Source organism: Filicampus tigris, chromosome 18, assembly GCF_054856515.1.
Source record: "Filicampus tigris isolate MCC_2025a chromosome 18, RoL_Ftig_1.0, whole genome shotgun sequence".
Classification (NCBI taxonomy): domain Eukaryota; kingdom Metazoa; phylum Chordata; class Actinopteri; order Syngnathiformes; family Syngnathidae; genus Filicampus; species Filicampus tigris.
In genome coordinates, this window is record NC_141234.1 from 12,194,620 (window position 1) to 12,210,567 (window position 15,948).

At 39.5% G+C, this 15,948-nt stretch overlaps 2 protein-coding genes across 5 annotated transcripts in view; both read left to right on the plus strand.

The window, feature by feature from the left end:
* The window catches only part of ccn2b (cellular communication network factor 2b), a 41,570-nt gene extending 34,551 nt beyond the window's left edge, over positions 1-7,019 (plus strand). Inside the window, exons 3-7 of one of the 3 annotated variants that reach the window (XM_086014348.1) lie at positions 2,293-2,495; positions 3,185-3,401; positions 5,163-5,414; positions 5,684-5,940; positions 6,185-7,019. In XM_086014348.1, coding sequence (XP_085870474.1) covers positions 2,442-2,495; positions 3,185-3,401; positions 5,163-5,414; positions 5,684-5,940; positions 6,185-6,490 — 1,086 coding nt within the window. In that variant the 5' untranslated portion in view covers positions 2,293-2,441 and the 3' untranslated portion in view covers positions 6,491-7,019. The remainder of the gene's footprint in view (positions 1-2,292; positions 2,496-3,184; positions 3,402-5,162; positions 5,415-5,683; positions 5,941-6,184) is intronic. The other 2 variants (XM_086014347.1, XM_086014349.1) reach the window with 2 other exon arrangements.
* A 2,773-nt stretch (positions 7,020-9,792) lies between these two features.
* The window catches only part of epb41a (erythrocyte membrane protein band 4.1a), a 52,105-nt gene continuing 45,949 nt past the window's right edge, over positions 9,793-15,948 (plus strand). Inside the window, exons 1-2 of one of the 2 annotated variants that reach the window (XM_086014271.1) lie at positions 9,793-9,854; positions 9,986-10,157. The gene's annotated coding sequence lies outside the window, so the exon portion shown is untranslated. Of the gene's footprint in view, positions 10,158-15,948 lie in introns of both variants that reach the window. The other variant, XM_086014270.1, reaches the window with a different exon arrangement.

Consider the following 15,948-nt stretch of genomic DNA (forward strand, 5'->3'; position numbering starts at 1 on the left):
ACAGGTCAGCAAACTCAGTGTTTTCCAACCTGTGTTTTGTCCAGTGTAATCTGTTGGGTTTTTTCCCCTCTTGCGCGATTCATTTATGCAGGTCTGAACACTGCCATTGTACTTGGGCACAAACCAAAACAACCCACGCTGTGACCCTTGGGTGGCCTCTTGTCTTCCTCAAATTGGTTGTTTGTGGCGAGAGCGTCATCAGACCTCAATCCTAACCATCTGTGAGGCTTAATCAGCAACTTTGAGCTAAATGGTTCTTTTGGCCAGGGTGACCTTGCATGCAAGCAAAGTAACTTTCAAAGTAAAATGATTTTTGGCTGTCTGGTCGATGAAAATTTTCCGTATAAAAACTTCAAACTCTATGGTTTGTAAACCAAACCCGACACATTGAGGCGTTCGGATTGGTATTCAATAATCGGGTCTTAATTGACCCTTGATCACAAGAGAGGAAAAATGCTCAGTCTTAAAAACCCTGCCAAATTTAAACGATTAAAAACAATTACAGTAACCCCAATCGTGGGCTCTAGGTCCAGCTATTATTAATAACGCTGTTTTGATATCGCTCACTCATATAGGGTCTATTTCCACTATCAGCCACAAGATGGCAGTACACATTTTTAGTAAGATCTAAATTGAATGAAGAATGAAAAACAAGAAGTCTTTCAGCAAAGCCTATTTTTTAAATTATTGAGTATAATTCGCTGTAATACTGCTTTTTACGCCTATATAAGGCGGCGGTTGTAGGTTCCTTTTATAAAATACATTTTCGAGCGTGATTATTGACGTATATTGTGAAATGATGGGTTAAAGCGAAAGTCAACCCAAACATATTTTTGTCAAGAATATGTTCTATGCAAGCCCACTAGTTAAAACAAGGCATTCTGATAAATGTCGCGTTTGTGGAATAAGTGTTAATCCACTCGTTATTAGCCATCTCTGGGGGTGGCCATTTTGTCTTCTGTCGACTGAAAATGACATCACAACTGCTCACAACGACCAATCATGGCTCAGATTCAGAAAACGGGTCAGCCGTGATTGGTAGAGATGGCTAAAAATGAGTGCATTTTGCTGCTTAATTTATATTCCACAAACGCAAAATGAATAAGAATGCCGTGTTTCAACTTGTGGGCCTGCTGTGAACATATTCTTGAAAATGTGTTAGGGTTGACTTCCGCTTTAAGTTTGTTAGTTTGAGGAGGGGGGAAAGCATTTGTATACAAAACAACAACAAAAAAAGAAACAGACATCTTTGATGACATGTTTAAGTGTAATTTGGTCATCTGAAGATCTGTACATCGTTAAACTGCTTGCACAATATTTTTGTCTCATAAATTGATCTTGATCCCTCAATATACTATGAGTTAAAAAAGTGTTTTTGAAGGACTTTACAAAAATGAAGTGCCCTTAATGCGATAAAAACATTGTATTTAAATACAGTACGTCAGTATTGTGGATTTCACTTATTGCAGGGGTGGTCTGGAAACCAACTCCAATGGAGGGGAATTACCGTACCAAGAATATAATCCCGGGTTTCGACCGGCCCTGAAATGGACGGACCGCTCGTGAATCTCTTGAAATACAGATGGCCACGACGCCCCTGGTTGTAGGAATAAGTAATTAGCAATTGCGGTGGATAAGTGTTGATATGTACGTAGTAGTTTAATGCTCAACCTCCACAATTCAGTGCTACATAGTTCTCCGTTTTCAGCAATGATCTTAAAACGTGTATAATGTATTTCGAAGCAAAGGTCTTTAAGAACGTTACCTCCCGTGTGCTTGATGATACTCATGTTAACATTGTGAAAGACCTTGCAAGGTGCAGTGCAAAAGGCCTTCTTACTACACGTTGGCAAATACGTAAATGACAAGGTTGTATCAACGCATTGTTTTAACTCGGTCATCGTTCAAATTGACGAAAACCGCCTGTGGACTTTGGCCAGCCGCTGCTCGTGCTGCACTTTGTCAGCGTTTGGCACTCATCGTCCTCATTTCCCAGACCCATCACCTCGCCTCATGACATCATTTTTCATAATCTGCGAGCAGAACATTGACATTGAAACTCGGGCTGTTTTTTTTTTTGTTTTTTCTCCCCCCTCTCTGGTGTTGTTGTCAGGTAACATGTAAGGGACCCTTCTCATGCTGCCACATGTTAATTGGAACAAAGCCTTTGCTGCTTTCTGCAGCTGGCACACTTCTCGCCTCTGGCATTTTGTCCACCCCGCCCATAGGAGCTAATTATTGAGCAGGCATGTCGGACTTTTGAATCAGAATGTTTTCACCTTCTCGGAGCAGAGTGGCACGGGCTCTTGTTCCTCTGGCTACACCCACTGGGCTGGTATTTAAGCTCGAGTCCCCCCGCCATCCTTTCATCAGTCAGCTCAGGAGCACAAACAAGACCCAGCCTCTTGCCACAGGAAAGCAATACAACAGAGTGAGGAACCATGTCCATGGAAGCTTCAGCAACGCTCTCTCTTCTTCTGCTCGTAGTCTCATCGGTAAGTTTTCACTCAGCCGTCCAGCGTCATTTGTTGTCAAAGTTACCAGCTAGGAAGTAAGTGCATTTAGTCATTTATATTAAAGTGTAATCAGATATACGACATCTACAGCACCTGATCCCGGGAAAAGTATTTATTGTCGGTGGATGTAAATGATGTTATTTCCCATCGCTGTGTACCTGTGCGAAGTAGAAATACTGCACTATGCAACCAAAACATTGAAAGAATGCTCCAACGTGAGTGCAGTCTGATGTCACCCTCTTGTGGAACTTTTTATGAGAACGGCGCATGTGATTTGGTTCGACTGTCATTTGCCGTTATGAATTCAAAATCCATGATGAATATCTGAAAGGACTTTGTTTTGACTTTCTAATACACTCAGTGGTCACAAAATTAGGTGCACGTATGCATAATTCTCAGATACATTTATACTTCCTCCTACTCCTTTTCAAAAGTGTAAGCTATGTTGTATTGATGATTTACAACTTTTTTTTTTTTTATGTCCCACAAAAGTGTCCCATTATTTGAATTTGAAATATTTCCTTACTACAGCCCAAAAAGTTGCAAAATCGGCAGGTAGCAATCATCCACAAACTGTGCATATATTTGACCTATTAACGGTTGAAGTGGTTTCCATGTAATCTCTGATATACAGTTGTGCATCTAACTAAATCTCTATTTTGTTCCAGACATTGGCCCAGGAGTGCTCGCAGCCCTGTGCCTGCCCTGCGGACCCCCCTCCCTGCCCAATAGGCACCAGCTTGGTGCTAGATGGCTGTGGTTGCTGTAAAGTGTGTGCCAGGCAGTTAGGGGAGCCCTGCAACCTGCTGGAGCCCTGCGACCACCACAAGGAGCTCTACTGTGACTACGCACTTCTGAGCGACACCGACACTGGCATCTGCATGGGTAACATAACAGCTACACATTTCTGTTTCAACTGTGGGTGGGATAATAAATTGCCTGAGAGCTCCTTCAAATATGAGAGGGATTTGTTGACTAGTTGCAGAATTGCAACCCTGCACTGCTTATTTTTTAAAGAGTAATTCAACCATTTTTTTTTTGTGTACTATGCAGGCCCTTTAGCCAAAACATGGCATTTTGATTAATATTGCGTTTTGGGAAAATGAGTCAAGTAGTGCAATCCACCGGTTTTCGTCCATCCCAGGGCCATTTTGCCACTTCTGACGACTGAAAATGACATCACAGTTGCTCAGGGCTCAAGTAACGACCAATCACGGCTCAACCTGTTTTTTTTTTTGGAATTGAACCATGATTGGTTGTTACCTGGGCCCTATTGGGGGGGGGGTTAACTTCCTCTTTAAAAAGTCTGCAAATCCGAATGTATTTTTAAGCAACAATGAGTCTCTCACACAAAATCATTTACATACGGTCACAGTAAACTGTCACAATGTACATGTTTGATAGGTATACCATATGGGGTCTTTTGAAATATATTGAGTGAACTGCAGGTAGACATACAAATTCTAAGTGTCCACTTCTGTCTCTCTTTTTCCTTCCCTCTGTCTGTCTAATTTCAATTAGAATGATTAGATTCGGTTCTTTTCAGTGGGATTACGGTTCGATATGGTACGGTTGTGGCTTTTGTCATGTCTATTAATATCTACCATGTAAAAGCTCTCCAAAACCCAAACTATTCAAGTTAATTGAGATCAAAGAATAAACAAATCATCAGCAACATCAAACCGATTTTTACTGGTGTGCATTTCGCATAAAAGATGATTCGATACGATATCTTAATGAATGGGTGGGTGATATGATTCAAGATTAATAGTAAATGGCGTGCACTTACATGGCGCTTTTATCTACACCATCTAGTGCCCAAAGTGCTTTACGAAGCCTGACATTCACTCTAATAATGAGCCATGCCGCCCTGTTGTAACGATCTAAAGAGGTAATTAATTGAGTTGGTTCTGTTAAAGCAAAAACAATTTTCCAATTCAAATCATTTTTCGTTACACCCCCAATGTATACGTATATGTAGAGTTTATGTGTATGTATATATGTGTATATTAGGAATCTCACAATATCGGCAGTAGCCTATTATGATATTGCGATATTAAAATTGCCACGATATATCATCGTCGTCATGCCCCGATATTAATAGCAGCAAATCTGTTTGAAAGCCCAAGTTGTTTTCCATTTGTGTAGTTCTAGCACCCTCTGGTGGTTAATTAGTGCAGTTTAATTTGATGCCACTTATGTTTAAGACCCATGCTAATCGCCAATAGGATCGTATGACTGGCCAACCATATTTCTTCGTGAATACTGTTATTATGTACAAAAACAGAATAGTGTTTTATTTATTTTTTTATGAGCTTTTTGGACAATATAGTGAGCTTTTATACATTATTGTGAGCTTTTTATATATCGGCAACCTCCCCACAATATGTATATATGATATGTGTATATATGTGTGTGTGTGCGTGCGTGTGTGTGTGTGTGTGTGTGTGTGTGTGTGTATATATATATATATATATATATATATATATATATATATATATATATATATATATATATATATACACAATACATACTGTACTGTAATAATAAAACTCGGTGGTATAACTTTCAACCACTACTTTCCTCACAGTATGTGTTTTATCAGTGGCTGTTGGTTAAGATCTCTGTCTGCATATTTTCCCATAGCTCAAGAGGGTCAGCCATGTGACCTGGGTGGCGTCATCTACCACAGCGGAGAGTCCTTCCAACCGAGCTGTAAACACCAATGTGTGTGTATGAACGGCGAGATCGGATGTGTGCCGACGTGCCCCAGTATCGTCCGGTTTCCGTCCCCCGACTGTCCGTACCCTCGCCGTATCCAAATCCCAGGAAAGTGTTGTGAGGAGTGGGTGTGCGACCAGACGCCGCAGGACCACCACTATCAGTCGGTGATGGGCGGTCAGTACTGACTTTGTCACATTATACAGCATTCATTAAAATAATCGAATGACCGATAATGTTCAATTGACACTCACAGTATCAGTAAAGTAAATCAAGCTCTAGATGTCTATACCTGTTTTTTTTTTTTAATAAATCATTGCTTTGTGATCATTTTTGAAGTCAGTGTACAATGTGCGGACATATTCCTTTTAAGATTCGACTTATTAAATAAGGGGTAAAATGGGCTGAATATTTCCAAATCCAAATGTGCGCCTTGGCCCTTGCAGGAACTTCTCAGATTCACCCACTGCCCTCGTCAAAACCCATCGCAGGTTTCAGAGAAGTGCCCCTTCAAGGTTTGGAACCAGAGAGTCCCAGAGATAACTGCATAGTGCAGACGACGGAGTGGAGCGAGTGCTCAGCCACCTGCGATATGGGCGTCTCATCCCGCATCACCAACGACAACCAGCGCTGTCAGCTGGAGAGACAGACAAGGGTCTGTATGATCCGACCCTGCGACAGCCAGCAGGAGAAGGAAATTAAGGTTTGAGAGCTTCTTTGTTTGTTTTTTTTCTTTTTTTTTTTAACTTTTTTAAATGGTGTTGCACATTAATAAACATGACAAAAGCTACCGCCGAACCACATCAACTCAAATCGTAACGCCACTGAATCGAACCAATCCAAGTCTTACATCTCAAAATCGTTTACATCCTTGAATCGTATCGTACACCCAAGGTTCATATCGCCTTATGATTATGACGTATTGATAAGGTTATTCTCTACCACAGCGTGGCAAAAAATGCGTGCGGACACCAAAGGCCCAGCAAGGGATGCGGTTCCAGTTGTCAGGCTGCACCAGCAGCAGGTTATACAAACCGAAGTTCTGCGGCGTTTGTACCGACAACCGATGCTGCACACCTCACACCACCATCACCGCCGAGGTGGAGTTCCGCTGTCCGGAAGGAGACTCGTTCAGGAAAAAGATGATGTTCATCAAGACATGCTCCTGCCACTTTGACTGCCCAAGAGACAATGACATCTTCTTGGCTTCCAACACGCGGAGGATGATCGGCGACTACGAGCACAACATGTGATATCGAGAAGGCTTTTGATATTGACTGCATCCTGCCCACCTTTTGCCCCCAATCTGACCACTACAAACACACAATTTAACCTAAAGATGGCGTAAAGGAATAGAATATGTGTCGTCGTAAGTCGTCGTTTAGTTTAGAGGACGGTACATCTTGCTATGAGATGTTATACTTGGTGAAAGTCGACCCTCAAATATATGTTGTATGCGCCCCCACTAGTCTAAACACGGCCATTTTGTTTACAATTTTGTTTGTGGAATATGAGCTAAGAAGCAAAATCGACCCATTTTTTATCTATTTTAGCGGCAGCCATTTTCTCTCTTGCGATCGACTGAAAATGACATCACAGTTGCTCAGGGCTCAGGTAACAACCAATCACGGCTCACCTGTTTTCTGAAGCTGAGCCATGATTGGTTGTTGATGGAAACTTATATTTTTTTCAAGAATATGTTCCTAGCAGGCCCTCTTGTTGAAACACGGCATTCTGATTAATTTTGCGTTTGTGGAATATAAATTAAGCAGCAAAATGCACTCGTTTTTAGCCATCTGCGGAGGTGGCCATTTTGTCTTCTGTCGACTGAAAATTACATCACAACTGCTCACAACGACCAATCACGGCTGAACTGTTTTCTGAATCTGAGCCGTGATTGGTCGTTGTGAGCAGTTCTGATGTCATTTTCAGTCGACAGTAGACAAAATGGCCACCCCCAGAGATGGCTAAAAACGAGTGCATTTTGCTGCTGAACCTGTATTCCACAAACGCAAAATTAATCAGAATGCCGTGTTTCAACTAGTGGGCCTGCTGGGAACATATTGAAAAAAATACGTTTGGGTTGACTTCCGCTTTAACTCATATTCCACAAACACAATATTAATCAGAATATCACGTTTAGACTAGTGGGGCTGCATAGACATATTTATACTTTCCCTTTAAAATTGTTCAAGGAGACCCAATTCAATTGGAAAACCTCATTGTAATCTCTTTTAGACAATTGGTAGTTTGGACTACATGGGTGAGACACACTTCAGTCAATCAATTAATCAATCGGGGGTTAGCACTGACCTCTTCGTTCCTCCCGAATTTTAACACCATTAATTCCAATTTGACCATGCCTTCATCATAGTGCCCTCATGGAAAAATGAAGCGCTTAGGTATGATTGGATGAGTTGGGTCGAGTTCGAGGCTAAAAACAATTCATTGGCAGCTTTCCCGCCTCAATTTCAACCCTCACGTCTTTTCTCCATGTCAGGTCAGTCTGAAAATGCAATGAGATGTTTTTCTTTTGTATAACCAAGCGGTACAGAACTCATCATTGTATCTGTAAATTAGCAAATTAGCTCATCGTCTGAATGGTGCCCTTAAAAGACGTTTTTGGACTGTTTGGCTTTTGTTGCTCGGAAACAAAGTCAAAGGTACAGACAAGTCCAAGTCCTGACTTTGTGCAGTCCGCATGGTTTCAGTTCCCCCCAGTGACGATTATGAATGTGAGTGTAAATCCAGAGTCTCCGCAACCTTGAACGCAATAAGAACTTGGATGGATGGACTTATACCGTGTACCTGAGTGACAACACCGACATCATCGCATGTATTATTGTTCAAGATGTCAACGTGCTTAGGTAATTTCCAAATATGGCCACATGCAGACAAGTTGGTGTGCAAGTTTGTATTGATGCGCCCAACTAGCACTTGTAATTGACAAAAAGCCACAAGAACGTGGACATGCTGATAGACTGAGGTTATCTACATATGACAGGATAACCCTCGACGTGTAGTTTATTATGAGAAAAAAAAAAGAAGTCTTAGATTCAGACATTGTTAGGACTCTACAACATTAACTCAGTCCTTCATGAAACATGTATTTGTATTTTGCATCCTGAATAGTCCTAAAGACACACTTGTAGCACGACTAAGTGATTGCTGATACAACTCGATTATTTCCATGTTATTTAAAAAAAAAAAAAAATACATAAGACAAATTTGGCAGCAAGCAAATACCGCGTGTGAATACTTTGAGACTGTGTACAGTTTTGTACTATAAGTTATGTTTAACGCTGACTGTATTGTATTGTTTTAGTTTTTCCACTGTAACCACCTGACTAAGATACTAATGAGTTCTTGTCTGTTGCACTTTTGTCTCTTTTCCAATAAACAAAGTATATTTTTATAGATATGCGGAATGTTGGTCTCGTTCTTGTGGGTCAACTTCAAGATTACCTGACAGTACAGTTTAAATTTATTTTTTATTTATTTATTTATTTTTTTTAATCAATTGAGTTTTGCTAGTCCGCTGATAGTGTAGTGGTACACACGCCTGAGTTGTGTGCGGGCAGCGTGGGATCGATTCCCGCTCAGTGACAGTGTCTATGTGTGCCCTGCGACTGGCTGGCGACCAGTTCGGGGTGTAGTCTGCCTTCGCCCATTGACGGCTGGGATAGGCTCCAGCAACTCCCCGCGACCCTATATAGGATAAGCGGTTTGGAAGATGACATGACATGACATGAGTTTTGCTAAAAACAATCAGAAATGCTAAGTTTAAATTGAAATGTTTATGGACAACTAAATAGTTTGCTGCTATACACAATGTGAATTTAGAATAATATGTTCTATGCACCTGAAATTGTTTGAACACGGCATTCTAATTAATATTTCACTTGTGGAATATGAGTTAAGTAGCAAAATCCACCCGTTTTCAGCCATCTCGGGGGGCGTCCATTTTGTCACTTGCTGTCGACTGAAAATGACATCATAGTTGCTCAAGGCTCAACCAATCATAGCTCAGCTTTAGAAAACAGGTAAGCCGTGATTGGTTGTTAGACTAGTGCGTATAACATATTGTAAAGAAAATGTTGGGCTTGACTTGCCCTTTTAATAAATAAAAGCAGGTGATTATATAAACAAGAAAAACAATTGTTCTTTTTTTTATCATTTGATTGATTGCTTTTATTTTGTATTAATTTATATTTTACTTATTAGTTTTACTCACACCTATTTTAACTGTGCAAAATCATACCAAAATTTAAATCTTACAAGAAAAGATGGACAAAAGGAGGGGGAAAAAAACACTTTAAGGGAATATTTCGGAATCCCTTTCGCCACAGGGGATGAAATAGTACAGAAAAAAAATACTTTATTTCAGTAACGAAGTATTTGTACTCCGTTACTTATTCCCACCGCTGCTTAACTGTACTGTATTGCTATCCCAACTCGAACCACCAGTGTGCCCATGAGGAGTATTTGCTGCATAAATGCCGTTGCGAATGTAAGGCGGATGCTGCTGCTTTCTGCGAGCAATGCTGCAGTGCGATCACCTCATCTGCCCTGCCTGCTCCATCAGACTGACACACAGCGAGCTCATCCACCATGCAGGTTGTTCTGTCTTTAGCTCATTGACGCATTTGCAAACTATGGACTGTGCACTCCAGCAGGACTGTGTCCTGCATTCTGCTAATACCTTTGCAGGAGATAAAGTTTTGAGATAGTTGGTGTGTATTTTGAAGGTGTTTCCGGTGTTCATGTTAGCTTGACGCAGCGGCGTCCGAGCGACCACTCCCACGCGTAATTACTGTACGTGGACGTGGATGAGCTGGCGAGGATGGTCAGGACGAGGATGTAACCTGCTGAGTGGATGAGAAATAACAGCCTAACTGCAAGAGAAGAACAATATCACAGGTAAATAAACTAGTATCTATCAGTTTGTTCTGTCATCTATAATATAATTCTACAAAGATTTGACGAATAATAATAATAATTATTATTATTATTCGTCAAATCTTTGTAGTATTAGTGAGATACTTAACACTAGTACATCCCTAAAATATAATTCATAATTCAGGTGCTACTTAATGTTTAATTTTGATATTAGTGCCATTATAATCATCATCATATATTTCGGGTAGCTCAAGCCAACTAAGAAAAAAAAAATCATTATTCTCCATTTTGTTGTCCGATCCTGAAAGACTGCAAAGATTCTGAATTCTGCATTATTGGGATCATACATTGAGCACTGAGTGTGCATGCTGCTGCGCCATAGCTAATACATTTCTAAAGTCATGTTGTGTGAAAGGTGTTGTGGCCCACACAGTTTTGCCTGCAGAACTTCCTGATCCGTTTAACACTCCACTCCCACAATGCATCAGTGCCAGTCTCTTCAAACAGTCAGTGTACTGCACTTCAAGGCACTGCAGACATCATAAAACAATAATATTTATTTCTGAACGGCAAAATAGCTAAATAGATATACCTGTAGATATGATTCCATGATTAACTGCTATTGACAATAAAATATATCCAGTAGATTTTTTTTTTTTTTCAAAATGTACCCTTAACTTTTGAGCAAAAAATTGTCCCGACTTCATAGTTTCACGTTACTGTTAAAGTCATGTCTAAAAGGAAGGTAGCGTACCATCAGTAGAAATCAGAAATGTGGTCATTGAAAATGTAATTGTTAGGTAAGTTCAATATCAAAATCAAAAGAGCATCATAGATGTCACAAGTACAGTGGATATAAAAAATCTGCACACCGTTGTTTAAAGAGTGAGTTAACCCAACCATATTCAACATTCTGATGAATATTGCGTTTGTGGAATAAGAGTTAATACGCCCGTTTTTAGCCATCTCAGGGGGCGGCCATTTTGTCACTTCTGTCACTGAAAATTACATCACAGTTGCTCAGCGCTCAGGTAACGACCAAACACAGCTCACCTGTTTACTGAAGCTGAGCCATGATTGGTCGTTATCTCAGCCCTGAGCATCTGTGATGTCATTTTCAGTCGACAGAAGTGACAAAATGGCCGCCGCCTGAGATGGCTAAAAAGAGGTGGATTTTGCTGCTTAACTCACACTTCCACAAACGCAATATTAATCCGAATGCCGTGTTTCAACTAGTGGGCCAGCATCGAACATATTCTTGAAAAAATATGGTTGGGTTGACTTCACTTTTAATGCTGGATGAATAGTTGAAGTAGGAATTTATTCTTGTACACAATTCTTTTTGTCAAGTACAAAATGACATTGTAAAACCAAGCATCCACACCTTTGCTTCAGTGCATCTTATCTCTTGATTGTATTCATTTTATTTTTTTGTTCTGGTTTTATTTTCACCAGTCTTTGGACTTACTATTCCATATATCATGCGGAAATGTGTGTTGGTATGGCAATGAAATTGTCTTGTCGCCAACCCGGTTGATAACAATTTGGAGAATCCTCAATCTTTGTTTTGTCACGTTGTCCATTTTCGTGTCTATCTTGCTCGTTAGGTTTCCACCTGTTCGCATCAGCCCATTGCCTTGTGTCTACCAATCAGCTCCCTTTAGCAGCTTGTGTCTTGCACAGGTGTACATCGTTGTCTCGTCAGTTTGCTTGCGTTCCTTCTCTGGTTTCTTGCTATCTTTGCCAGATCATTTCTGTTGCCGTCGTGTTTCCTATTGTGGTGAGTTCATTTGCAATTTTGGTTTGTTACTTTGAATGTAATAAATATTCTTGATTATTCCAAAGTGCCTTTTTTTGTCTTAAATTTTTGACATTCCCTCACTCACTGCCTCATTGCTTCACTACATTCGGGTCCTCCAACACCATGAAAATGTTTCATTTCTGACAGAAATAGATTTTGATTTCAGTAAATACAACATTGCTGCAAAGTCAGGTTTCTATTTTAGTTGTTTACAACCTTTAAAATGTCTTGAAACCTATGTGATGTGTGGAATCATTTGGAACAGTTTCATTTGATTTTTTTTTTTTTTTTTTAAAGCGTACTCTTGTCATAGCTTTGCTCAAAAACAATCATACTCTGTTGGCTTAAATTATGCTGAGTATCAGATACATCAATAAGGGAAATCAGAGCAAAATAATAGTTGCATAATTTGGAATACAGTTTAAATCACAAAACTGGGCATTTGAACATGGGTGTGTAGTGTTTTTTTTTTTTTTGAATGTACAGTATACTCCACTGTATGTTTGGTAGTGAAGAAACTTATAGCTGTCTTCAGTTTACTAACAACATTAAACGGTATCTGGAGCAGGGAGCACACATTCTAAAATGTATTTTAAAAGATTTCATCTTCAAGATGTGACCTGGCTGAGACAGCATTGACACTGTCACTCCTTGTACAGAACTTGAAGGCCGAATCAGCACTTGCTGCTTTGTCAGCAGCACGTTGGACCACTCTGTCCCTTCTTGGTGTTTAATGGTTTTTCACAATACACCATACTTGAGCATTTGATTAAAGAAAAATCAACATGAAATTAGTATTTTGGATTGTATCATTAATCACAACATTATGACTAGCAGTCACAAAATATTTTGAACCTGCTCAAGAAGTAAATATGAACTTAATATTTTGGAAGTGAGCCAATGAGTGAAAATAAGTTGCCAATGAAATCTAACTTCCTTTTTTTCCCCTCTTTTCTGGTCTGCTTTATGGAACCCTGACATTTGAAATCCTCCCTCTGGTTAAATGGTGAGTAAAAGAGCATTGTTCCTCCGATAATCGAGTTGCACGCATTTCCCTATTCTTTCAACCAGGAGCTTCAGATCAAAATAATGTAAATCATGCAAACTCATTGTGTGAGTGCCGACGCTTATTGATGCAGCCAAATGGTTTTTTTTCACGTTTTTTCACGTTGAGCAGAAGTCAACCCAAACATATTTTTTTCAAGAATATTTTGTATGCAAGCCCACTAGTTGAAAAAAGACATTCTGATAAATATTGCGTTTGTGAAATTAGAGTTAATCCACCTGTTTTTAGCCATCTCCGGGGGCGGCCATTTTGTAATTTCTGTCAACTGAAAATGATATCACAACTGCTCAGGTAACGACCAATCACGGCTGACCTGTTTTCTGAAGCTGAGCCGTGATTGGTCGTTACCTGAGCCCTGACTAGTTGTGATGTCATTCTCAGTCGACAGAAGTGACAAAATGGCCGCCCCCAGAGATGGCTAAAACAGGTGGATTTTGCTGCTTATCTCATATTCCCCAAACACAATATTAATAAGAATGCTGTGTTTCAACTAGTGGGCCTGCTGGGAACATATTCTTGAAAAACAAAAAAAATGTTTGGGTTAATTTCCCCTCTTCAAGCCGATATTGCTCACAAGACAAGCTAATTTAAGCTACATTTTCCAGGTGGTACAAGTGAACATTTTTTTTAAGGAATTGGCTAATTTGGTTGATTTTAATAGTAATTTGAGTAAATGGCTTATATTGTACTTTGGGTTTTGTATTCAACTCCCATACCACAAGTTAGTTTTGGAAGTATTTGAGCAGGCCGTGTTGCAATGCAGTTGATTTTCATTTTTTCATGCTATACCAAGTGTGTCCAGCAGGTCGCAGCAGAGAGCAATAGATAAAATAACTGAACAGGTGGTCTAATTTAGAATGGATTATCATCATCATATTACATCATGTTGACCCACAATCAACATGTAGAGTGGATTCTCATCTTCAGGCGGTTCTTGACTCAAATATAATTGCTACGGGTTGCATAAAAAATGAAAGTTGAAATAGCCCAACTCATTTTTTTTTGTCAATTTTTGTGGGTGATTCCGTTTCTCATGTATATGCCAAATGGCCATACATTCAAACATCCCTGATGTAAAAACAGTCATAAATGTATGTCATAATCATGTATTAGTAATACTGTTGTGGACAATTTAAATGTTCTAGAATTAGAATGGACATATTGGTTTCGCTGTTTACGATTTTAGGCTGGTCAGTGTGACAGAGACAGTTGCTTTGGTATTTGGCTTTTGGGGGGAATTTCAGGATGACTTTAGAACCAATTAGTTAAAATGCATCAACAAAAATAATGGGGGGGGATCTTTTTTTTTAATGCAATTTAAAAAAATAAAGAAAAATATGTATGTATATATATAAAAATATACAGTATGTCCAATCATGTGAACTCTAACGGCTGTCATACAGTATATTAAATAGCAGAAATACATATTTAACCATTGTTTTGTTATCACTATCCTAAAAAAAAAAAAAAAGAGAGAGAGAGAAGGGAAGGGAAAAGGTCACGACTTAGCTAACCAGAGTGGTTTACGCAACATAATCCAAAATGTTTCAATTACCATTATGGGCTCTTTGACTAACCCACATATTAATCACTCCTGTTAAAATTATAATCATGTTTTACTCACATAATGTGCTAAACTCATATTTTGGTGGAGGCTGGTAACTTTGTGTCATGCACAGTATTATCTCTATTATAGCTGTGTACAATTTGTGTGTATATGTAAAGTATAAAATGTGTATGCATGTGTATATATATTTTTTCAATAGTCCTCATAGTTTTTTTTAGCAAATAGAAGCAATAATTTAATCTGTATTGCAATTTTAAAAAATCACATTTATTATACAAATGTTTTGGTCTAAAGTAAAGGGAAATAAACCATGTATCAAATAAATAGCAGTTTAATCCTCTACTTCAATTGGAGTTGTTAATTTACGAAACACTTTGAGTTGCAGTCTTTTAACCCATTAACGACGGGAGCGCATAACCGCGTTTCTACCACTAGAGCCGGGAGCGCTGTTGCGTCATTCTACCTTTAAAGCCGGGAGAGCGGATACGTCGGTGTCTTTTTTTAATTTATTTTTTTTAAATCCAATTCTCCGTCACTTAGCCTATTTAATGCATCAGAATATACACGTGAGGGTGGTGCGAGACCGCGAAGGATGTCGTGGAATTTTTTTGAGCTGTAGGTAGGCTAATGGCGGACGCCGCCGATCGCCCGGAGCTCTGAGTAAAGTAACGGCAGTGCTCTACAGACGACCAGTGGAACCAGTCGAACGTGATATGATATGGTTTGTAGACAATGACGATATTGACGTCTTTGTAACAGAATAGAGGATGGTAATGACCACTCGATTTTTTACAAATTAAAATAGTGCTTCTCTTGCACTGACGCGTTATTTTTACATCATCGATTGAAACAGTACCTAATAAAAAAAATCTGCCTGTGTGAAAGCCACGTCTAAGCTCTTTAATTTTTTTGGAGTTATGTTTCTGTCTGCTACAGGGGCTGAGATATTAATTATTTTGTAAGTGTTGAATTTCTGGGAAATCTTCAGGTTTTCAAGGGTAATTCCAAAGGCGACTGTTGAGAAAGGCGCTTTGGTCCTTAATGGGTTAAGCGTCCACCACGACGTCATCGCAACATTCTACCAAACAAGTGTGGTTTGAAGATAAATCAGATTACAAAAATAATGCAAACAAATCTGACCAACTGACACTAAGCAGTTCCCCCCAAATTGTAGTTTTTACGATGTGAACTTTGCATTCCACTACATTGCGATGTCGATTTGAATTCGATGAATTGTTCAGCCCTAATATACACACATGCGTATTTTGTTCATGTTTCCCTCCAAATATGAAGCATTCTCCTGAACACGGTCTTGAGTGAAAGGCGGGGCGTTAATGTTGAAGGCTGGCATCCTCCGAGCTTCTCCCCGAGGGAGCTG